We start from the raw sequence: 22,891 nt of genomic DNA, 5'->3' as shown, positions 1-22,891 counted from the left end.
TCCTGAAAGAAGCAGTAGGGTACGATTAGAAAGCGGATTTGGTGTCCAGAGTGACTGAGCCCAAAGTCAAGGCATTCCCCAATCCCTCCAGCTCCTACTTGTTTTCTCGCAGGCTCTATGGATGTGAGCCTTGCTTTCTGGTGTGTGTGTGTGTGGTGTGTGTGTGTGTGTGTGTGTGTGTGTGTGTGGTGTGTGTTGTTACATCAGTGTGTATGCATGTGATGTATGCTACATGCACAGACACAGGGACTGCATTTCAATTGCATGACGGGCCTCCTAGGACAACAAGGACTTAAGCCTTGCCCTCAGAGAAGATGGACCCAAGCAGAGGAGGAATGAAAGTCTTGCTGGTTTTCATGTTCTGGCTACTGTTTGTGTTTTGTGTGTGTTTCTTATGCATATATGTGCTTTTGGACCCTCAACATTTTTGGACACACTAGCAGGAAATTTTAACCTAAAAGCCAATGTAGTAGAAACATGAAGAAAACATAATCTTAGCATTCCAATGTAACTTTTTATAAAAGTTATTGGCTTTTTTAAAGTTTTTATTTATTTATTTGACAGAGAGATCACAAGTAGGCGGAGAGGCAGGCAGAGAGAGAGAAGCAGGCTCCCCACTGAGCAGAAAGCTGATGTGGGGCTCGATCCCAGGACCCTGAGATCATAACCTGAGCCAAAGGCATAACCCACTGAGCCACCCAGGGGCTCCTGCATTAGCTTTAAATAGAAGCCTGCCATCCTCTTGAATATGCTATGTTATTCACTGTATGTAACAATATCTACCATGTTTCTACAAAAGCTTCATCATTATACCTTTAATGGTTGAATAATATTCATGATTATGGTTTCTATTTTATCTATAGCATTATCACAAAAGGAAGAAAAAGTCTTGGCTTTTCTTTTTTAATTGAGGTATATTACTTGGCTTTTCATCAGGACTGTTTAGATCAATTTAGGAAGAGCTGCTGTCTTTCCAATGCATAAATGAGTTATACCTTTCCATTTTTAGGTTTTATTTTCTAATCTCTTATTGCCCATACATAGAAAAAAAATAAATTTTTATATATTCACGTCATTTTGGCAACCCTGCAAAATTTATTTGGTACTTCAAAATAATTTCTAGATTATTATGACCATTTTAAATTCAGCTCTCCCTTGTTGGTTTCTTTTAATGGGTCATGGATGTTATCATTTGTTCTTTTTGCTTAGGTAACTCAAGCGCTTTAGAGCAAACTACCCAAATGCATTTTTGTGACTTGTGTTATAGACAAAATTTGGCTAAGGAACTTTAACAATTTAAGTTGAATAATATATCCCATTTCTGTAAATATATACCTTACCTTTAAAATCTTTCCTTGGGAATCATTTTGGACTCAAGGTTTTTCATAGTCCTAGACATTCAATATTTGCTATTCAATATTTGCTATTGCTATATGTGGGAGTTCTCGTCAGCAGTTTGTTCCCGAAATTATACCCCAGACATGTCTGAGACATAATTACTTTCCATTAGCAAGCCATACCCACGCTGTCTTCTGCCCCAGTCTTTAGCACCAGTTACCCTCCCGGAAGCCCAGATTTCTCTCTGTGGAGGATATTTTAAGAGACCCAGAATCTGGGGGTTGCCCACCCCTTAGATGGCTCGGCAGCTGTGGGCAGAGTTCAACCAAAAGTTAATGCTAATGTGTCCAGTTCAAAAACTCCTTAAGGAAAAAAGGATCTCACTGGAACACAAGAACGTTAAATCAGTGTTCTCAAAATATTGTTATGTAAAATATCTGTATCACAGCGCCCTGGTAGCTCAGTCGGTTAAGCGTCCCACTCTTGATCTCGGCTCAGGGCATGATCTCAGGGTCCTGAGATGGAGCCGTACCCCCCATCTCTGCTCAACAGGGAATCTGCTAGGGATTCGCCCTCTTCCTCTGCCCCTCATCCGCTTCCCCCCCCCAGGAATGTGCTCTCTAAAAATAAATAATCTTTAAAAATAAAATATCCATGTTATATCTTGCCTTTCACCAAAACATGTGTTTAGATTTCAGTTCTGTCATAAAATGTAAATTTGAGTTCCCGCTTACGGCTTCATCTTGACAACCTCACACATTATAATTACAGCGCGCTGTTTCTCTAGCCCATACGCAGAGTGACCATATTAATTAGCCACACTGGGACATTTTGAGAGAAATAGGGGCTGCTTTTGATAATTACAACAGAACGACAGGTATAACCTGAGACTGTCCTGAGCAAACCAGAACTTGTGGTCCGTACCAAGGCGCATGTGGTTTTAAAGCTTCTAAAGTTAACTAAAGTATCTACTTAAGTCATAAGTAATCTTTTTTTTTTTTTTTTTTTTAAGTAGGCTTCATGCCTGGCGTGGAGCCCAACACGGGACTCAAACTCAGCACCCTGAGATCAGGACCTGAGCTGAGATCAAGAGTTAGACACTTGGGGCACCTGGGTGGCTCAGTTGTTAAGTATCTGCCTTCAGCTCAGGTCCTGATCCCCGGGTCCTGGGATTGAGCCCTGCACGGGCTCCCTGCTGGGCAGGAAGCCTGCTTCTTTCTTTTCCACTGCCCCTGCTTGTGTTCTCTCTTGCTGCACCTCTTTCTGTCAAATAGATAAATAGAATCCTTTTTAAAAAGTTGCTGGGGTGCCTGGGTGGCTCAATGGGTTAAGCCTCTGCCTTTGGCTTAGGTCATAATCTCAGAGTCCTGGGATCAAGCAGGAAGCCTGCTTCTCCCCCCAACCCCTCTGCCTGCCTCTCTGCCTACTTGTGATCTCTGTCTGTCAAATAAATAAATAAAATCTTTAAAAAAAAAAAAAAGGGCACTTAACCAACTGAGCCCCCCAGGTGCCCCTTAAATCATAAGTAATCATCTTTATTTTGTGTGGTTTTAAAATGAAAAGAGCAATGTCAATTTTACCAAAGTTCAGTTTTCAGTAGGTTTCCTTGCATCTAAGCACCTCAGCAAAACCTCTTCAAGTGCATTCAGCACTTGACAGCTCAGTCTGTGCCCTCAGCAAACCCCATTCAGTACTAGCTTCATTACCTAAAATAGACAAAACCAAATTATTTCATAAAATCTGTTTCCATAAAGAAAGCCAAGAACTGCTGGCTCCTTGGGGAGAAAGTTATTGGTATTTGCTGGATAATTTTCTGCACTCTAATTTCGGTAAGGCTTACAGCCTAATTTGGGGTGTTGGTGGGACCCCAGACAGTTTATCTTTTGTCTTTGTCACCTACATGCACCATCCGAACTGTACAAAAACCACACTTTCTTTGAAGTGTTTTAACTGTCTGCTCGTCTGTTTCACTCAATTCAGCAACCAAAAAGCTACTGCTCAGAGTGGAAAATATAAAAAATCAAGACCACACTTAAGACGAGCTTTGATCCATCCAAATTTTTTTCTTCTTTTCTTTTTTAAAAGATTTATTTTAGAGAGCATGAGTTGGGGGGATGGGCAGAGGAAGAGGGGGAGAGAGAATGTCAAGGAGACTCCCTGCTGAGCGGGGAGCCCAGTGTGGGTCTCAGCAGGGGGGTTATTGAGTCCAGGACCCTGAAATCATGACTTGAGCTAAAATCAAGAGTTGGACACTTAAGAAACAGAGCTACCCAGGTGTCCCTTTCTCTCTCTTTTAAAAGAAACATATAGGGGTGTCTGGGTGGCTCAATTGGTTAAGCGTCTTCCTTCAGCTCAGGTCATGATTCCAGGGTCCTGGGATTGAGCCCCGCATCCAGCTCCCTGCTCCGCAGAGAATTTGCTTCTCCTTACCGCACATTCCCCCCTCCCATGCTCTCACTTGGCTGTCTCTGTCTTTCTCAAATGAATAAAAAAATCTTTTAAAAAGTTAAAAAAAAAACATATAAGTATCATTTGGGGGCATTGTTAAAAATCCCATCTTGGAATAAAAAAATAAAAAATTATTTAAAAAATCTTATCTTGGTTGTTAGTTTTTTTTTTAGAGCCCAAATTATGTTGGTCACTATTTATGCTCTTAGGAAGAGCTCTTATCAATCACCTATTCAAATGTTGTGACCAATCGTACAACCCCTCTGTGTTAAAGCTCTCCAGAAAAACAGAACCAACAGGACGTGGCAGTCTGGAGACCCGAGGAAGAAAGCCAACGTTGCAGCTCAAGTCCAGAGGCAGTCTGGACGTAGAATTCTTTCTCCATCACGGGAGGTACTATTTTTTTTAAGGCCTTCAACGGATCGGATGAGTCCCCCCCCCATTGTGGAAGGTCATCTGCTTTATTCCAAGTCTACTGATATAAACATTAATCTCATCTAAAAAAACACTTCAGAGCAACATCTAGACCCGTGTTTGGCCAAATATCTGGGCCCTGTGGCCTAGCCAGGCTGACACAGAATTACCGAACATTGGCCCCACACCATAGGGTAGAACTTGGGCCCTTGTCTGGGGTCTTACATCTGGCAACCCCTGGGGAGCTACCTCCAGCAGAAGCAACTCCTGAGGCAAACCCAGGTCCCTACTCCCCTATGGGGTGACTCAGCCATTTTAGACATGGGGAAGGACTAAGGACTAAGATGACCAAGTACTAGCAAAAGGTTCCATGATTTGGGCCCAGGATCAAAACAGGCCTGGGGTAGAGTCAGGGCAAAATCCAGCATCTATGGTATTCCTACCCAGCTCTTTCCGCTACAACTCTTGGCTCCAGCAGGACCTGAACTCAAGACTCCTAAGGGACGTTCTCATTTCACTTCCTATTTGGAATATTACAGCCAAGCCTGAGCCTGTTCAAACCATAAACTCTTAGGGAAGAAAATCAACTTATTCCCTGGATATGCCTTCACACCCCCATCCCCGGCCCTCCCACAAGGCAGGGGTCCCCACCCAGCGGCCACACATGGACTCATCCACAGAGCGACTTCTCTTTGAAAAGTGCTTTATTTCAACAAGATCTAAGTTAGGTGCATGAAAACATATCAAAATGTTACAGACATTTATGGCTCCCACTGAGGCCTCGTCAAATTATGTTAGGATACCCAGATGCATCATTTTAAAAGTTCAGAACCAAACATTGAACCGGGTCATGTACCATTGTTGAAGGCAAACTATGATAAAGAAACCAATACCTCGCGAAGCTAACATAAGTGGGGAAACCCTGAAGAAACACTAGCACTAACACACCAGAAACCATCAGCCGGGGAAGCAGGTCTGCAATCAGCTGAGCAGGCTCGGAAAGGGCAAACTGGGCTTTCCCTTCCGGGCTTGTCCACGTCTTGTGCTTGGTTCAAACACAGGGGGGCGCTATAACCTCCCGTGGCAGGGGAAGTGCTTTCAGTTCCACTGAAAGAAGGGCTGCCACATTTCTCTGTATTTCTGCCTCTCTCTGAGATCCTCGTCTCACCTGACTCAAGCAGGACTTTGTGTAAAACAACTTCAGCAGCAGCTCGGAAATGTGTGCTACGGCTCGAGGATGCTGGGAAATTCCCTGCTTGCTATCTCAGCTCCCACATCATGGCTTGGCCACGAGACCCTGAAATTCCCCTGCGCGTAGAAAATTTCTCTCTTGGCCGTTTATCTAGGATACCATATTCTCTGTGCTGTGGAGCTTGGCATTTTTCGAGGCGGGAGAAGGGGAAGGAGAGTTTCTCTTAAGAGAGTTTCTTGCCCTACTGGGAGCCATCGCACCTCTTTGCTCCTGACACCAAAATAACCACCCAACCCTGCAGAAAAGAATTTGTGCCAAGAAGTTTTACATCCGAGAACAGATTTGCGTGTGTGTGTATCATTATATTTCAAAGTCTTATTGTGTACAATGGTGATAAAATGTCTACATGAGGATCTCCAGGAGAGTGTATTGTTTCCTTTCTGCTAGGGAGAAGGGAAGGGTGTGAATATTTCTCCTTGAAGTCTCAGACCAAAACCTCAGCTCTTGGTCCTAGCATGGGACCCAGTGGGTGGATCGCTAATCTGATCTCCTCTCTCTTAAACCTCACGTAGAATTCAAATTTATCAGCCTGGAGTCCGGTGCACACATTCCTCACCAGCCCATTCCTCACCAGCCCGCACAGGCAAGCCGGCTGCTTGTGCTTGTCAGTCCTTCCCCAAGATTCCCCCACCCTCCTACGCTCCCCTTTAACACTTCACCTGCCCACTCACGTGATCACTGAAAATGTGACCTTGTGCTCAATTCCACCAACACCTGGCAGAACGGACCCCCCACCCCCACCCCGCCAGATGAGACTCAGGCTTTTCCTTCATTTGATCACCTTGTAACACAGCCCCCAGGAAAAGAAAGCCAGATGTGGCTAGCCTGCTTTTCACAAGTTAGGGAAAAAACCCTATAAATTGGCCTTTTGTTCCTCACCCGATTTCAGGTTCATTGCACGCAATTACATAAAACCACACAAATCAGTAGAGGAATTCAAAGCTGCAAAGCCATACGATACCAGTGGGAAAATCCGGCTCCACACCATGGAGAAGTGTCTCTGTTTCAATCGCTGCTATTTCAAAAGACCTTTCCAAAATTCCTGATGGGGTTATTAGGATGTGAGAAATGATCTCCAAACAGGGTGGGCCAAAACGGAAAAGTACAGCCTGTGGTAAGGGGAATGTATCCAATAAGACGCGATTTCCCCTGACTTTCACCTTGACACCTGCCCCCCCAACCCCATCTTTAAGAGGCCAGGTCTACCCTACGTTTTGCAACATTTCCGTATTGAAGCAATTGTAGTGCTAGTGCAAATCAAAGAGAACTTTTATAAACCAGAAGTCGCCATCTAACAAAAGTTAGAGGTTAGTCATCTGCTCTGTGGAAATTTTTCTGCCTAACCCACCAAAGAGAGTTATGGGACCAACGCAGGCTTTGAACATTCAAAATAAAAGTAACTGGAAGAGAATTTCTTAGGTCATTTTCGCAAATGCAAAACTCAGGAAGTCTGTTTGCATTCACCAACCGGCTCTTTCCCAGCTCTAACAAAGGAAGTCTCTCCCCCTGCCCCCGGGGTTTTCTGTGCATTTTGCGGAGGCCCACCGAGGGGTATGATGGAGACTAAAGACTCCGGATTTCCAGTCCACGCCCCATAGGGCTGGTGGCGCTGTCCCCAAAGAGGAGGTCGCCTTGCTAAAAGACCCCCGGCAAGATGCCAGGTGGCAGAACGCCATCTTTGTGAAAGTCAACAAGACCACAGCTGCAAGCCATCTAACGAGGCTACGGAAGCCACAGAGGGGAGCAGGGGGCAGGAGGAGGCAGGAACGGCTCTGCTGAAAGCATCCACCTTCTTTGCAGACACGGCTCTCCTTCCACCAACTGCCCGGTTCCCGAAACCTTTCTTGGAGAGGAGAAGAGATGGGGACACCCCCCCCCAAAAAAGGCTGAGACACCTGCTGCTAGGAGCTCCCACCCTTGCCTGGCCCATCCTCTGCTCCCAGCATCTGTCTGTCCCTCTTCAAACTGTACCAGCCACACTGATGCCCAGCTACCCAGTGGTCTTCCTGAGAGGAGACACAGGTGACAGACTGTCCTACTCTTTCTCCCCCATTTGAGGTCTGTTCCAAAGATCACCCAGGTGGCTGCTCAGAGAAGCTCCACCCTCCATGTGCACCTGCATAGGACAGCCCACAGAGCTTCCCTGAGCCCCACACTCAGTCAGTAGCAGGGTCTTCCTCATGCTTGGAGTCCATCTCCATGCATAAGTTGAGGGCAACTTACAAGAATCCTGTGGTTGGGAAGAAGAAACCCTTGGCCTTGACCTCAAACACATGGCCTCAGCTCCAAGTGCAGGGAGAGCCCTTGATGATGGGAAATGGGCTGGCCTCCCAGGCATCTGTCACTTCTGCAAGGAGCTTCTATGATTCCCTAAAGAGGGAAACTCTGGTTACCACCCAAGGACAAGTCCAGATCTGGGCCATTCTAGCCAGTTGGCCATGGAAAAACCCATGAGACATTTCCTTCAACTCAAGGAGGCGCCAAAGAGTTGGGGTTGGCCTTCACAGCATGGGGTTGGCATGCTGAGTGAAACATCAGTCTCTTCTCCTAGGCATGGCCACAGAGGTGAGGACAGAAGCAGAATCCACACAGATCACATACGTCTTTGTTATTTTAAACAAAGTTTCCAGTGTAAAAACTTGTGGGTTTATTGCATCTACCCCACAGATGATTTATTTTTCTTTTTCCATCCGACCTTCCCGAAGGGCATGGAGCGGCTATTTTGTTAATTTCCAATGCCCAGTCTTTCTAGACGTACGGGGAAGATCTCCACCAATATATAAATACCCCAAATGGTGAGTTTGCGGAAACCCCTTCCCTTCCAAACATGCATGGCTGCTCCCTGGCCCTTGAGGGAGGACATCAATGTCAACCCCCCAGGTGGGTGCTGGTGGCTCGGAATTCAGTTCCGTGTAAATATCAGGTAGGCACGTGAATATGTACCATGTGTGCACACGCGCTTACTAGTGCATGTGTGTGCTCAAATGCACACACACACACACACACACACGTTGGGTCCTTATAACAAAATTCAAAAGTCCTGTGAGTGAGAGAAAGAAGAGGCGCGTGGGGATCCGAGGATGGGGAGCTGTCTGCTGGCTTCTCCATCCTGCTATAGGCAATGGATAGTGGCTCCGCAGGAGCTGGAGGGGTCTGTAGCTACACATTCCCATGGAAGGAAGGCTCCCAGCTTCCTGTGCGTCTTCTTGTGCCAGTGGCGGCCCCTGTGGCGTCTGGATCCCCTCCTTCGTGTGGCTCAGATTGTTGCTGGGGTCTCGGCCATCTCTTCCAGCCTCTGCCGGATCATGAGCCGGAGCACAGTATACCTGGGGACAGGAACAGCTACCATGGGCAGCAGAAAGCAACACATGCTCCCTCTTGATCTTCCCCCACAGCCCGGGTTCCTGGGAGCCCCCTGTCAGTCCCTTTACTTCTATCAGTGGCCCAGCTGCCAGCCACCCTGTGTGGCTTGTGTTTATTTCTGCACCCAGAGGAGAGGAACCGAGCAGACCCAATCCAAACTAGACAATTGGACTACAGTAGCGTTCAGTAAATGTTAACTGCTTTTGCGCGATCATCATTGTTAAGACAAATAGAGCATTGGCGCTATTCTCCAGGGGCAGAAGTCAATCAATTGTTCTGCCATATCCATGGAAAGCTGTCCACTTTACGAATAAATATGGCAAAAAAAAATTTAAAAATCATACAATTCTCCCCAGAGAAATAGGGTGAAACCGGTGACGGGGATTGGAAGGTACGAACTTCCAGTTATAAAATAAAAAGTCACAAGAATGAAAAGTGGAGCGTCGGGAATACAGTCAATAAAGTGTCAAAACGTTGGATGGTGACAGATGGGGACTTTGCTTATCATGGTGAGCACTGAATAATGTATGGAACCGTTGCATCGCTACGCCAGACGCCTGAAGCAAATATAACACTGTATGTCAACGACACTACGATCATAAAATTAAAAAAAAAAAAAAATCCTCTCCAGAGAGAAGCTTTACTGGACTTTTCACGCTAAATGTAATTTCCAGAAGAGAAGCATTGAGAAAGAAGAAGGGTAGGAGAGAAGGATTTCAGAGGTAGGTAGCTTCGGCTAATTCCCACTTCTACGACAGCCTTCCTGAAATCCCCAGAACATTTTTCTGTCCCACATCAAAATAAGAAGCTGACTGAGGAAGCAGAGAGACCAACACACTTAAGCTTTGTGTCACCATCTGAGATCCACATGTGTCACGGGAGCCCCCGGGAAGAAGGTCCCCAGGACCCAGGCCCACACAGCCACTCAGCACAGTCCCCGGGAGGCACCCATCAGAGAGCCGGCTCCCGGAGGTCCCAAGAAGAAGCCCAAGCAGCTGCCCCGGGGCCAGCCGCACGTACTTGCGCATCAGTTTCTTGACTTCTCGATCTTCTTCCTCTTGGAGCTTCTGAATGAAGCTTTTTAGGACAGGCATCTCAAACTTTATGTACTGGGCCACCTGGGGAGGAAGAAATCCGTCTGGGGTGAGTGCACGCCCCATCCCAAACTTATTCCAATTCCTTTTGTTGTCTGTCTCATGCAAGGTGCAACGGGGTGGGAAACCTATTTCTGCATGGATCCAAGATTCCTTTAAAGGCTACAGTAGCCAAGCCCCGTTCATCTCGCGGCTGGCACCGAGTCTGTGGTGACGATCACTCCCTATCCGTGACACAGATCTTGGAACTTCTCCTCTCTCGTCCCATGTATCTAATGCACGACAAGTTGCTATCCAACATGCAAAGCACTCTCTCTTGAGGCAGTGATGCTGAGAACACCTGAACCCCCAAGTCAATAAACCTGTACGTTCTGCCCTATCGGGATTCAGGGACCTATGGCTCAGGACGATAATTTGCATTTGGAGTCTCACATGGGCATCCAAACTTGCTCCAGAGAGGCCATGGGGGTGAGGGTGCCTCCAGGTGAGCTGAAGTTAAAGCAGCTGTGCCCTTGCCTCCACAAGAATCCCCCTCCTACTCGATCAACTCTTTTCCATGGGAAAAGCCTATTCATGTTGAACTGCTCTAAGACTCCTTTGGTCGATGGAACGTGTGTGGACATGATATAAGGTCCGTTTGAGTGGTTTCAGAGGAGCTTATGAGGTTTGGTCTGGTATCTCGCCCTCCAGGCACCTGCCCTGGGAAGTGTACCCCAGGAAGCCACTACCCCTCATACCTGGGTCTCGGACTGAGACGTGAACTCAACCCCAGGCTGGGAGCAGAGCAGGTAGCCACCAGCCTGCGGTGCCCTGAGCAAGAAAGTGAACATTTGCTGTGGCAAGCAGCTAGGATTTGGAGATGTTTGTTACTGTAGCAAAAGTTGACTAACACACAAGATAAGGGAAAAACCCTGCCAACAGCTTCAAGTTGCTGAGAGAGGTCTGCAGAAACTTCTCAGCCCTTTACAGTACCCTAGAAAGGTTGAAGACATTTACTTTTTCTGGGTAAACCACTTTGTGCCAGAACATTCCCTCAACAGCTCCCCCAGCGCATGCCCTCTGCCTAGCTTTTGTGTTCATTCTCCCGGCCTCATGACCATTCCTGCTTCAAGAAAACCTGGTATTAAAAGTAATAATAATAAAAGAAAAAGAAAGAAAAAATGAAAAATTAAAAAAAATTTTTAATCATAATAAAATGTTTCATTAAAAATAAAATAAATAAATACAATTAAAAAATAAGTTTTAAAATTCAAAAAATAAGATAAATGAATTAGAATAAAAATGTTTAAATGTTAAAAATCAGAAATTTGAAAATGTTTTAAAGATGGAAAAAAGTAATAAAAAATAAGTTAAACTTTAAGAAAGAAAGAAAAGAAAAGAAAATCTGGTATGGAGGAACGGCAGGAAAATGGGACTTGGTCCTTGGCCAGAGAGTCAAGCTGCACGTAACCCAAGCAAATCTCGGACCGCCCACCAGAAGGGGACTCACATCGTAGGTGATCTCCTGCACCTGGTCCTTCTCCATAAGAAACACTTTGGAGACTTGCTCACACGGTCCCTGGAGGATTCGGGCAACCAGAGGGTAATCGGTGTTCTTCAGCTTCTGTTTCTCTGGAACCACACACACAGCCAGGAACAGCCCCGAGTTAGGCCTGAGGCCTTTCTCACCGTAAGAAGCGGCCAACTCAGGGGCCCAGATGACCCAGGCCCCTTAGAAGATGTGGCCAGCTACGTCAGGAGACTGACTTGTGAATGAACAATTCTGGTTCAAAGCAACCATTCCTTCCCCGCTCTCCCGGACAAAACTACCAGGCTCCAGCCCCGCTATAAGACGCTACATGGGAGGAATCGGTTTCATCTACCTCTTGAGAAAATCCAGTTGCCTTTTAAATAAGCAGTTAGGTTTTAGACCACCTACGGCCTTCCCCAGTGGACTCAGACAGTGACCCCACCAGCCTCAGGAGCAAACAACATTTGGAACTTTCCAAAGGCCAAACAACAAGCAAATGAGGCCGATTTGAGTGACATAAGTACACCGTGTTTTTCAGACTTACCACCACTGGTATGGACCACGTACAAAGCAAACTCCTCTGCAGAATTCTCGATCTGAATCAGAAACAAGAGATGCTTGAAGAGAGTGCATATTTACATATCCTACCTCTGAGCCATTCCTTCTGGAACGTTGCAAAGCTAAATGGATTTTCGGTGCTTCGGGGGAGCCGTTTCTCTCCAGCTCTCAGAAGGGATGAGGAGAGCGGCTGATCACAGTCGATAAGAAGGACTCACCTTTCTGGCACCCTGCTAAGCACTGGGCGACACAGTTGGCACGTGTTAACTCATCTCATGTTCCTGACAGGCCCTCAGCGGGGGTTCTGTGAACCCTCATTTTAGAGAAGACGAAGGAGAAGCACAGGGAGCTTAAGTTACTATCTCGGCTCCTCCAATCAGCAGGTGACGGCTGGGGATTTGAACCCAGAGACCACCAGCTGCCAGTGGCCTCAGGGAAAAATGGGGATCCCTGTCTCCTAAAGATTTCTTGTAAAGGAATCGTGTAAAACCTGCAGAGTAACAGGACTTTACGGACTCATGCACTAGAACTTGCACGTGTACTGAAGTTCATTTTTCAGCATACATTTCCCAAATGTGTTTCAGAAGCCAGTCTGTGCCTGGGCTCTGAGGTGTGTGCCTAGGGCCTGGGGTCTGTGCCTGGGCTCTGGGCTGCTTCTCAGAATCCAGCGGACCAATCTGCTGCCATTTGCCAAACAGTTTCCCTGGTCCTTGGGCTTCAGATTCAGTAGGTGTGCTTCAGGGCTGGGGACTGGGAAGCTGCTTGGCTAACAATCTCCCTTGGGATACTAATGCCACTGGGTCGGAAAACCCCAGGCCCCCTCGCCCAGTGCCCCCCGCTTACTGCACACTCTCCACGGTCCCCCTTCCCACCTCGAGAGCGCCGCAGGCCCCTGCGCCACCCCTCCAAGGCCAGCCCGCGGAGGGAACTTGCCTTGAATTTGTTGAGCAGCAGCTTCAGGACCTGGGGGGTGGTCATGGTGCTGTTGATGCGGACGTTGGTGACGGAGCCGTAGGCTGGCGTGAACACCGATGTCTGTCAAGAGAGGGGGATGGCTTAGGGTGGCAGTGGGGACAAGATGGGACAAGAACTGGGCTCTAAAACCCAGGTGTCCCGGCCCCATGACCTGGGGTAAAGGGCACTCTCCCCGTGCACCCTGAGAGGCCCCCTCCTCCCCCACCCCGCCCCAGAGAGCTGTGCCTAACTCCGGTGGTCTCCTCCCCACTGTCCCCATGGGAAGCTGGAGGGGTCTGGGCTTAGCAAGGAGGGGGAATGGATCCAGGTAAGGAAGGCCCTCTTGCCAAAGAAGACATGCACAAGGCCCCTTCCACTGTGACTTCAACGCAAGGGGTCTCTGACCCCCCCGTGAGGCACTTGCTTCTGGGGCTGGATTCAGACCAGGCAGTGGGAGGAAAGGAGGATCAGCTAGAATTGGCGGGGGTGGGGGGTCGGGTAGTGCACGGACACCCCCTGATTTGAGCCCTGCAGCCCTGACTCAGTGGGTAGCACACAGCTCACAGAAAAGTGAGACCACCCAGCAGCGAGAGGCCCACGGTATAGGAAGGGGGTACATGTGGATTTTCCAGGGAAAATCTGATGTTTGTGGGGTCATCTCATTCACCACCCTATGAGGGGGCTCTGATCTGGGGTCCCTCATCCCTCCCAAAGCCTGCAGAGCCTGCAGCCCACCCATGACCCAAGACAGAATAGCAAACACTTGGCTTCCCACTCGTCTGTAACCTTGAGGTGGCCGCTGCCCAAGAAGAGGCCTTATTCCCTTGGCCCCCAGCCCCTCCCCTCCCCCATCCTCTCTACCTTGTGGTTGTAGAAATGGCCATTGATGGAGAAGCGGTGGCGTCTGATTCGTCTCTGGTCACCGGGTGTCCTCACATTGCCACGGCGACGCACCCCAACATCACTGCGTGTGCGCATCAGCTGGGGGGTGTCTTCCTGCAGGGGCTTGAGGCCCCTGGAGTCTAAGAGGGAAGGGAGAGATGAGCTCCGTCTACCCAGCCTAGGGTTGTGGCAGTTTGCACACAGTCCCCTCTTTGTGGCCAATGCTACCGTCAGTACTAGCCATGGCCTCCCACTGAAATACGTTTCATCAAAACAGTATTTCTTGCCGGGGCAAAAACCTATGGTATAATTTACGGAGAAGCTCTATAGTGACAAGATTCAGAGGAGAGACTCAGGAGCCAGATTCCCAGGGCCAAATCCCAGCCTCACCATTGCCATGTTTCACTAACCTCTCCACGCTTCAGTTCCTTCATCTATAAAATGGGCATACTAATAGCACCCCCATCACGGGGTTGTCGTGAGGGTTTCCTGAATTAATTCACGCAAAGCACTGAAAATAGTGTTTGGCACAGGAGAAGCATGACCTAAGGACCTGACAGTATTTATCAAAATTACAAATGCTCATAACCTCAGACCTAGACACTCCATTTGAACGAATCCTACAGATATGACAAATGTGTGAAATGACACGTGTCCAGGGCCACTAACTGCCGTTTGTCACAGCAACAGACTGGAATGACTTCAACGTCCATCACCGAGGAGCGATTCAGCTCTCGTTTTCTCTACACAGTGGAACACAGCTGGATAAGAAGGCCAAAGTTCTTGATGGATTTGTGTGGAACACTCCTCAAAACAAACCAACAGAAACAGGGATGTGCAGAAACAGAAGAGGGGAAGAAAAGAAATGACCTCCAACTATAAAGGCATGTTGCTGTGTATTTGCTTTTCCCTGTCTAGAATACCTCAGAAAGAATGCCTTCGAGGATTTTCTGGGGAGGGAACCACTTATGGTGGGGAGAAGAAATGGGGGAACCTCTGACTGCCTCCTTTGAACACACATTGAATCTCAAACCACATGACTTTTATTAATTCCATTTACAGCATCTAGATCACACCAGTCCTCCCAAAGGTGAGCCCAAAGCGGGACCCCTCCCGCCGCACCTGTACCTGTGGGGCTCGGTGTCTGCTCGCCCTCAGGCGGGGCATCCGCTTCTGAGATCTGAATGTTGGGCATGGTGAGGGGCTTGAGGATGGTGCTGGGGAGAAAGAACACAAAACGGAGAGCGGTTCAGCTCCTGCAGGGGGACCCTCTCTCTCCTGCAAGAGCACTTGGCCTGGGCCGGGCTGGGAACTAGCACAGCCCCGTGCGGGTGGCCCGTGAAGCTGGCCCTGCTCCAGGGATAAGCACTGGGAGGGGAGGGGGTGTTCCAGAGAAGATGCTCTTTCCCAGCATCCATCCCAACACAAGCCCCAAGTTCATCAAGCCCGGGATGGAGAACACCAAAGAAGAAAATCCAGGTGTTGTCTGCACTGTTTCTGAGCACGTACAGCTTCTACAGCATATTTGGAAAACCCTGTAACAATGAACATTTGCTTCTCCAGACAAGATTCCAGTTCAGAGCCTTTTCTGTTGGAGTAACTCAGAAATTGCTTCTGGCATCTTCAAGGAGGAGAAGCAATACATTGGCTGCCCACGAGGGTCAGAGCAGCGTTGGAAGGGCCACTGATGATAGTGTCCTTGGGGTTGCTGGATGGGTTGCTCAGCCAAGCTGGACCCCACACAGCCAGCCTGAGCAGAGGCCCGGATAACTGGCAAATGACCCCCTTATAAGCCAAAAAGAATAATGACTGCAGCTCAGAGATGCATACCCCAAATCAACAGGAGATTTGAGCAGAGAGGAGAACCGTATTTAACCCTTTAGGACCATCCCATTGTGAGAAGAGCATGGGCTCCCTGGGATCCAGTCGAGATGGGACTCAGGATCCGGAGATGACAGTTTTAAGGGAAGACCATAAAAACTGAAAATCTGGAAGGACTCCCCACTGTGGTCTAACTCTGGACTTCTGACTGCAGACTGGAGCTAGGGAGGGCTGCTCCCACCGCCCACTCCCTCGCCGCAGCAGAAACTGGTCTCAGCCCCCTTCTTAGCCCAGTGGCCCAGGTAGTTGCTTGATTCTAGCCAGCATCAGGGATGACATTCATTACCGTTCCTGACAACCCGGTCAAAAGCCCTGGTGGGTTTCAAGAACTAGCGAAGTCCAGCTTGGCGTTGCAGGGAAGGGAGGAGAAATGAGTGTGCGGAGTGAAGGACCGGCCAGCAGGTTCAGCCAAAAATCATGCAGTCAACGGCGTTCTCAAAATCCCCTCGTGGAGGGGACGCAATGGAACACAGCCTGGGCGTCGTCCGGATGCGGCCATGGAAAAGGGTTTGGCCCGCAGGAAATCCAAGAAGGCAAAAGGGCTGAAATCAAATTAGAGCGTGAAACTAACCAAGGAGATGAAGCCCAAGAACCTTGACCAGACATCCCAGCAGCCGATGGGACGGGCGACGTCCCTCCTAAAATTCCCTGGGAAAGAAAGCACATCAGCTCCAGGGCTTGGCCACCATGCAGGCGTCTCTCAACTTTAGAGAATGATGGATTTGGCTGCGGAGTTGAGCAGAATTCCAGTGTGTCCAACAGAGACGGCTTAGGTCCGGTTGAAAACAGAAAACACGTCACCGTGGTTTGGCTGGGAGGTCAGCACACATCCCCCACACTCTGGCCTCAGGGCAGCACCAGCCAGTTTGGGGAGGGAACACGGCCGGTCACTGATACCCAAAACCGAAGTCCTGAAGGAAGTCCCAGCGGAGAGGGCAGGCCTCAAAACATGGCACCTGGCTACTCAGCTGGCAGCAGAGGGAGCGGGCAACCAGTCTTGGGCTTTGCAGACCTTGCAGTGGGAATCCAGAGGAGGGAGCCTCCCAGACTACTGACTGTCACACTGAAGCCCAGCTCCAGGTGTGGCCTGAAGGACGCAGTCCCCTGGCTGGCCTCGCAGGAGCGGTTTGGACAAGCTGTGATGTTCCTTTTCTTCTTCCAGGTTCCTCCACCCCAAGTCATGGAAAGCTTTGGAGACAAGGTTCAAGCCCTTGCTGTCTCCAGAGCAGGGCCACTCTATAAGGAGTGGTCCCCATGGGGAGATGCCGAGGCCGGCTGTCCCTTAGAAATCTGCAGGCAAGGCCCAGCTCACCACAAGCTACACCCCCTCAGAGACTCAGAAATTCTCTGCGAGGGAGGACACACTGCAAGCAGGCCTTAGCATGTCCCCCCTCTGATGTGGTGACAGGCACAGTGGCCTGATCACACCAACACCTGCTCCTTCCTCTTCCTCCTAAGCCCAGAACAGGTGCGTAGTGCAGGGGGGAGAATGGGGGCCAGGGTCAAGGCTTGCTGGAAGAAGGTGGCATTTCTCTGCTCAAGGACATTTAAGAACAGAACCCCAGTCACCCCTGGGCCCCGCTCTCTTCACTCACCCCTGCGCCCCCAAGTTACAGCCAGAGTGCCAGGAGGAAGAGGATGGCGGGGGGCGAATGCGCTCATTGTCATCCTGCATCTGTAGACGGATGGGCCGTCGCAGCCCCCAGGAGATGTTCAGCAGCCCCTCCACGATGAACTCGTCTTCCTCCTGCCCACAAAGCAATTGGCACCATGAGCCAGCCCTGAAAACCCCGCAGAAGCCAGCAGCACATCGAGGGACAATGGACAGCGCCCCTGACACGTCCTGGCTGGGCGCACCCAAGTTACACCCGCAGGCCAGCTCTGAGACACACCCCACCGCAAACGACCCCTGATGCCCCGAAGACGACCTCAAGGTCAACACAAAAGTTGCCTCAAAATCAAGCACATGTGTGTCAATGATAAAAATGGTGGGGTTTTTTTGTTTTGTTTTTATACTTTAAAGAAAGAAGAAGACATCGCTTAGCGTGAGATGAGCCCTGCTAACAGAAGTCAGAGCCAGATTCTCGAATTAGCTACTTTCCCCTCCCCCACCATGGGAAGCTATGTCTTCAGCTAGAACATATGCTTACCAATCTGACCCGCTGGATGAAGGAGATTTGCAGTAACATTTCCCCAAGTTTGTTCTATCAAATACTAGCTTCTCTCGCAGATCAACCATTCCCTTAAATAGGGTGTCAGGCGATCACGAGCTGAGACAGGATATGTTCATCAGATTTCCTACCAGCATAACATCCCAGAGACTTTAATTAGCTAATGTGCTACAACATTATGGCTCTCCAAGAGGTGAATAAATCCTCTAAGAATTCCAAATTTATACTCAAGGGTGGTTGACTGCTAACAGGTTAAACATCAGACCCTTCTAAGGGCATTGGTGTGTTTTGTCTCAAAGAACTGAATCTCATTTATTATAATGAGTCTCTATTTAATCATAGAGCATTCTGAGAATTTATTCTATAAGACACACTGCTGAAAAGCTATCCAAGGACCAAAATCTTACAAATGGTGGAGCCACTCACTACGAGAAGCTTTAAGGGCAGTGCCTAAAAGGGTCAGGCCTTTCAGAGGGTCTCAAAAAAACCTACAGCTGTCAGACCTGGGCCACAGCTACATCTTCAGGATGAACCATATGGATGAGGAGGACACCTGTCCACCGAACAACAGACCCAGATCCCAGGATCATCCACAGAGAGGAGGGAAGAGCCAAAGACGGCAGGAGATGAAAACAACTTTCAGGCTGGGAGGGGTCTTGCGGGGAAAGGCTTTATGTAAGAGCAGGCCATATAGAGGGCCTTTCTTGCTGGTAAAGCCTGAGGCTGGCATGCCTACTGTTACATAGTATGATTTTAGGACAGGATTTAACCCACACTAGGGCTTTGCCTACATGGACTGGTTTGAGGGACACAGAAAAGGCCACTGCATCTCACATACTCTCCCCAACGAGCCTGCCTTTGTAGCTGAAATTCTACCAGCTGATATCTGTTTCTGTGGATTGGATCGCCATGGCTTGAGGAGCTGAAATGTGTTTAGAAGGTATTACACACATCTTATCAGTCTAGAACACTTGAGTATAAATTACTCCACCTGGCTCCTCCATAACTCACCATCTACCCGATAACAGGCTTCAACGGAAATGGATATGGGATGAGTAAGCTTAGATTCAGGCTGGGGGCTGGGAGAAGCCGGACGGAGAGCAAAGGGCATCCCAGGAAGGCACCCGAGGAAGACCACTGCAGTCATACAGAAGGGCCAAGTGTTTCCATGCCGAGCTGACTGATGTGGGCCCAGGTATGTAAACACAGAGGACTGGGTAAGATTCCTGAATTGCCCAAGAAGAAAGAGCTTGCTTGAGAGCCATGGGAAAGGATCATTTCATGAACGTCCCCTTTGAAAGACCCCCCTCTGAAGCAGAGGCTAGCCCAGGCTCACATCCCCAGGAATATCTCTGAAACAGAAAAGCTCATCCTCATTAGTACAAAACAAGCCTGGGGTCTCCTTCCAAAGAACTCCAGGGGCTCCCGCTAACATCCTCAATGAGAGGCCACCCGTGGGTGGGGGTAGGAGAGACAGGGACCCCAAGACCCTGGAGACATGGAGACAGACTGGGCTGGCCCACAGGCTCCCCCGCGGTCTCCTTACCTCACGGTGTCGGAGCTGCAAATTCTGGCCTTCATAGTACAAATTATAGGTCTTCAGATGAAGGAGAAGTTCGTTCCTTAGAGCAAGATACAAAAGGTGTGACATTCTCAGCTGAAGCCACTTGTAATGCACCTGTTCCCTCTTTTCTCACCTCGAAACTGGCCTCCAGCTGCCCCAGTCTGGGTGTCTGTCCACACATGCATACACACACACACACAGCCACCGCCCCCATCTCCATTTTCCCCAGGATCAAGGTCAAGAACAGGTCAAGAACAGAGTGCAAGGAGCAACTCCAGCAAACCCAGGCTCGCAGCTCTGACAACACTCCCCAAACCAAACTCCACACACAGTCCTTGGTGAGGCGAGATTCAGAGAGGCAAACACACGACTAAGTCCATGTATAAGCCTGCTGGGGCCCCACTGTTTTTTCTCCCTCACCCCTGCTGTGAGGACAGGGCAATCAATACAGGCTTGTGGGAGACTCGGGAACTTCTAGGCTTTGCAGCAAGTTAAAAGGGACGATCTGGACCCACTGACTAATGCTTCAGAGACATGACCTTACAGCGGGTTTAAAAACTCACAAATTCCCGTCAACAGCTCAGAGAATGAATAAAGGAAGCTGAAGTCACACGGTGGAATGTTACATAGTAACAAGAATATGAATGAGCCTCACCCCCACGGATGGATCTCACAGACCTTACATTGAGGAAAAGATGCCTGACTCCAAAGGCCACGTATTGAATGATCCCGTGTATACAGAGTTCAAAATGGGTGTTAGAATTCCGGAGAGCAGTTCACCTTGGGGAGCAGTGACCACAAGGGGGCAGGAGGGGATTCTGGGCCCTGGCAGTATTCTGTTCCACAAGTTTTTATCTTTTCATTCTATTCTAAGTGCTTTTAAGTTTATTTAAAAAAAAAAAAAAATTGGGGTCGGTGCTTGGCTGTCTCCGTGGGAGGGGTGTGTGACTCTTGATTTCAGGGTCGTGAGTTCAAGCCCCATGTTGGGTATAGAGATTATTTAAATAAATAAACTTTAAAAAAAAAATGTTTTCTTAACTTGCAAATCTTCCTCTGAAACCCCCCATATTAGCCTGCTTTGCTGTTAAATCCTGGTTTTCAGGTGGCCCCCTGGAAACACAGCTCTACTGAATGAGAGAGAGCAAGGACTTCCCACCTTTGTGATTTGGATGAGCCCTCATCCAACCTGAGAACAATCTACTCCGGTTTTATCTGAAGGTGCATGCTAGCGCCTGCAGGCTGGGAAGGCAGGGTCTTGAAGACATCGTCCTGTGCTCTTGCTTGCTCTCAGGCAAAAGTTTGGACTCTCTGAATGCCACCATTCAGTGGAGCGATTTGGGGCCACACCAGAGGTCAGAACTGGCTTGAAATTCCAAGAAGCTCCTGACAAGTTAAACCTAGAAAAATTGGAGTCATTCTATGCAAGCCTAAATGAATTAGTTGAAAAATGTGACTCCAAATAACCTAATGCAAAAGCTGTTTGGGACTTTTGAGCACAGAGATCTAATATAACTGGCCAGTCCAGTCAAGGGCCCTGAAGAAATCCCTCAGTGAAGCAATAAGAACAAGCCACAGTTCACACAACTGCATGTCTGTATGTGGCCAAATATGTGTAAAGGAATTAAAACAATTTGGCCTCGGATAAGTTAAACATTTATTTCAGATAGAGAGCATTCAGTATGAGTGAATCCCTGTGCTGGATAGAAAAATCTATTCTCGAAATTATCATTTGAAAAAGTCCATTTTGGCTCCCATTAGCAAAAAAATCTAAGCTCAAGAGATTTAAGTGCATATAAAGCCATAAGACTGTCTCTTTCTGTTCAGAGCTCACCTGAGTCCATTCCGGACAGACCCCCAGCTGCACAGGGATATGACCCAGCGGGGACTGCCTCAGGGGACACCACAGACAGCACAAAGGGCAACCACCATTAATTCATCCTTCCAGGACACTATCTGTGTCTTGAAGGTCCCCTTTGCTTTGCTGTCCATGGCCAGCCCCAGGGCTATGTTTTATTCTAGAGCACCAACCTTGCTGTGCTCCCTACTTCCCACACACGGGAGCCCCTGCCATCCATGGGCAGAAGAGGCTCTTCTGCCAGGGGCTTCCATCCACATGGAACTGGCCACTGGGGGCATAACACTAAAGCCAAAAATCTTACTTGGAGATGTATTTATCTTGTCCACACGGGACGAGGGAGGTTTGGTGACTGTAGTCCATTCTTCTGTTCTCTTTTCATCAGAAGGGGAGACCTATGTTTGAAAAAAGACAGAGGTCAAAGTCAAGTTGGGTCCTTAGGGATGCAGAACTTGGGCCAGGGGAGGGGGCACATGGCTCTCTGTTCCCACCCCAGATCCACAGCTTAGGCAACCCAATGCTGACCCAGGGCTAGTGAGATACCACACTGCTGGCTGCTGCCTCTGCTTGGCACAGCCTCTGGGGGGTGGGGGGTGGGGGGGGAAACACCCAAAGGGGAGACTGACAACCCTTGGAGGGCTCCAGTCACTAAGAATGTTTGATGCCCAAGGTGGTCCCAAGGGTGACCAACAAGTCTTCCCTGAAGAGAACTTCACCACACAGAATAGAGATATGTCTGTCAGGGAAGACTCAGACTCCACTAAGGTACACTAGAGACTGGCCAGCCACCTGAAAATGCCCAGACAGAGCTGGGTGCAATGAATCTAGCATAGACACCTACAATTGCCATTAAAATAGGATAAGGTTTAAGGCAGTTAATTACCTGGGAAAATGACAACATGTTATGGAAACAAAGGTTACAAAACCATGAGTTCAATTTTGTTTAAAATATATGTAAGCCTAAAATGTGTGTGTGTGTATATACATATATATATGTATATACACATTAATACAAATGGGTATAAATATTCAGATATTCAGATATATATGTCAGGGTTTCTCAGCCTCAGTACTGTCGACATTTGGGCTAAAACATTCTTTGTTGTGCAGACTGTCCTCTGCATCGGAGGGCACTGTTAGCAGCATCCCGGGCCTCTACCCACTGGATGCCGGCAGCACCATCCAGTCATGACGATCAAAAATTACCAAGTGTCCCCTGGGGGCTAAACGTCCCCCAGTTAAGAATCCCCGGCATGTGTCTATCTGTATATAAAGGAATGAAGGATTGACTCTCTCTGGGGAATGGCATTACCCCAAAGTTTTTTCCAACATTTTATTATGAGAATTTTCAAACATAAAGATGAAGAAGACAATGAACGGCCATGAATATATGCTTATTCTACCCTTAACATTTGCTGCGGTGCCTGGGTGGCTCAGTCAGTTAAGTGTCTGCCTTTGCCTCAGATCACGATCCCAGGCTCCCAGGATCGAGTGAACCCCACATTGGGCTCCCTGCTCAGCGGATGATCTGCTTCTCCAGCTCCCTCTGCCCCTCCCCCACACTTGTGTTCACTCTCCCATGTTCTCTCTCTCTCTCAAATAAATAA

At 48.5% G+C, this 22,891-nt stretch overlaps 1 protein-coding gene across 4 annotated transcripts in view; it reads right to left on the bottom strand.

The window, feature by feature from the left end:
• Window positions 1–4,886: 4,886 nt before the first annotated feature.
• Window positions 4,887–22,891, bottom strand: part of LOC132021749 (ras association domain-containing protein 2) — a 41,534-nt gene continuing 23,529 nt past the window's right edge. For 3 of the 4 annotated variants that reach the window (XM_059406590.1, XM_059406588.1, XM_059406591.1), the window contains exons 3-12: window positions 21,589–21,679; window positions 19,412–19,487; window positions 17,290–17,441; window positions 14,936–15,030; window positions 13,793–13,953; window positions 12,911–13,012; window positions 11,964–12,015; window positions 11,399–11,520; window positions 9,836–9,933; window positions 4,887–8,778 (exon numbers count right to left, since the gene is read on the bottom strand). In XM_059406590.1, coding sequence (XP_059262573.1) covers window positions 8,709–8,778; window positions 9,836–9,933; window positions 11,399–11,520; window positions 11,964–12,015; window positions 12,911–13,012; window positions 13,793–13,953; window positions 14,936–15,030; window positions 17,290–17,441; window positions 19,412–19,487; window positions 21,589–21,647 — 987 coding nt within the window. In that variant the 5' untranslated portion in view covers window positions 21,648–21,679 and the 3' untranslated portion in view covers window positions 4,887–8,708. The remainder of the gene's footprint in view (window positions 8,779–9,835; window positions 9,934–11,398; window positions 11,521–11,963; window positions 12,016–12,910; window positions 13,013–13,792; window positions 13,954–14,935; window positions 15,031–17,289; window positions 17,442–19,411; window positions 19,488–21,588; window positions 21,680–22,891) is intronic. The other variant, XM_059406592.1, reaches the window with a different exon arrangement.

The sequence above is a fragment of the Mustela nigripes genome, chromosome 7, assembly GCF_022355385.1.
Source record: "Mustela nigripes isolate SB6536 chromosome 7, MUSNIG.SB6536, whole genome shotgun sequence".
In the NCBI taxonomy this organism is placed as follows: Eukaryota; Metazoa; Chordata; class Mammalia; order Carnivora; family Mustelidae; genus Mustela; species Mustela nigripes.
The sequence above is the reverse complement of the archived record's forward strand: the minus strand, read 5'-3'. Positions and strand labels throughout refer to the sequence as shown.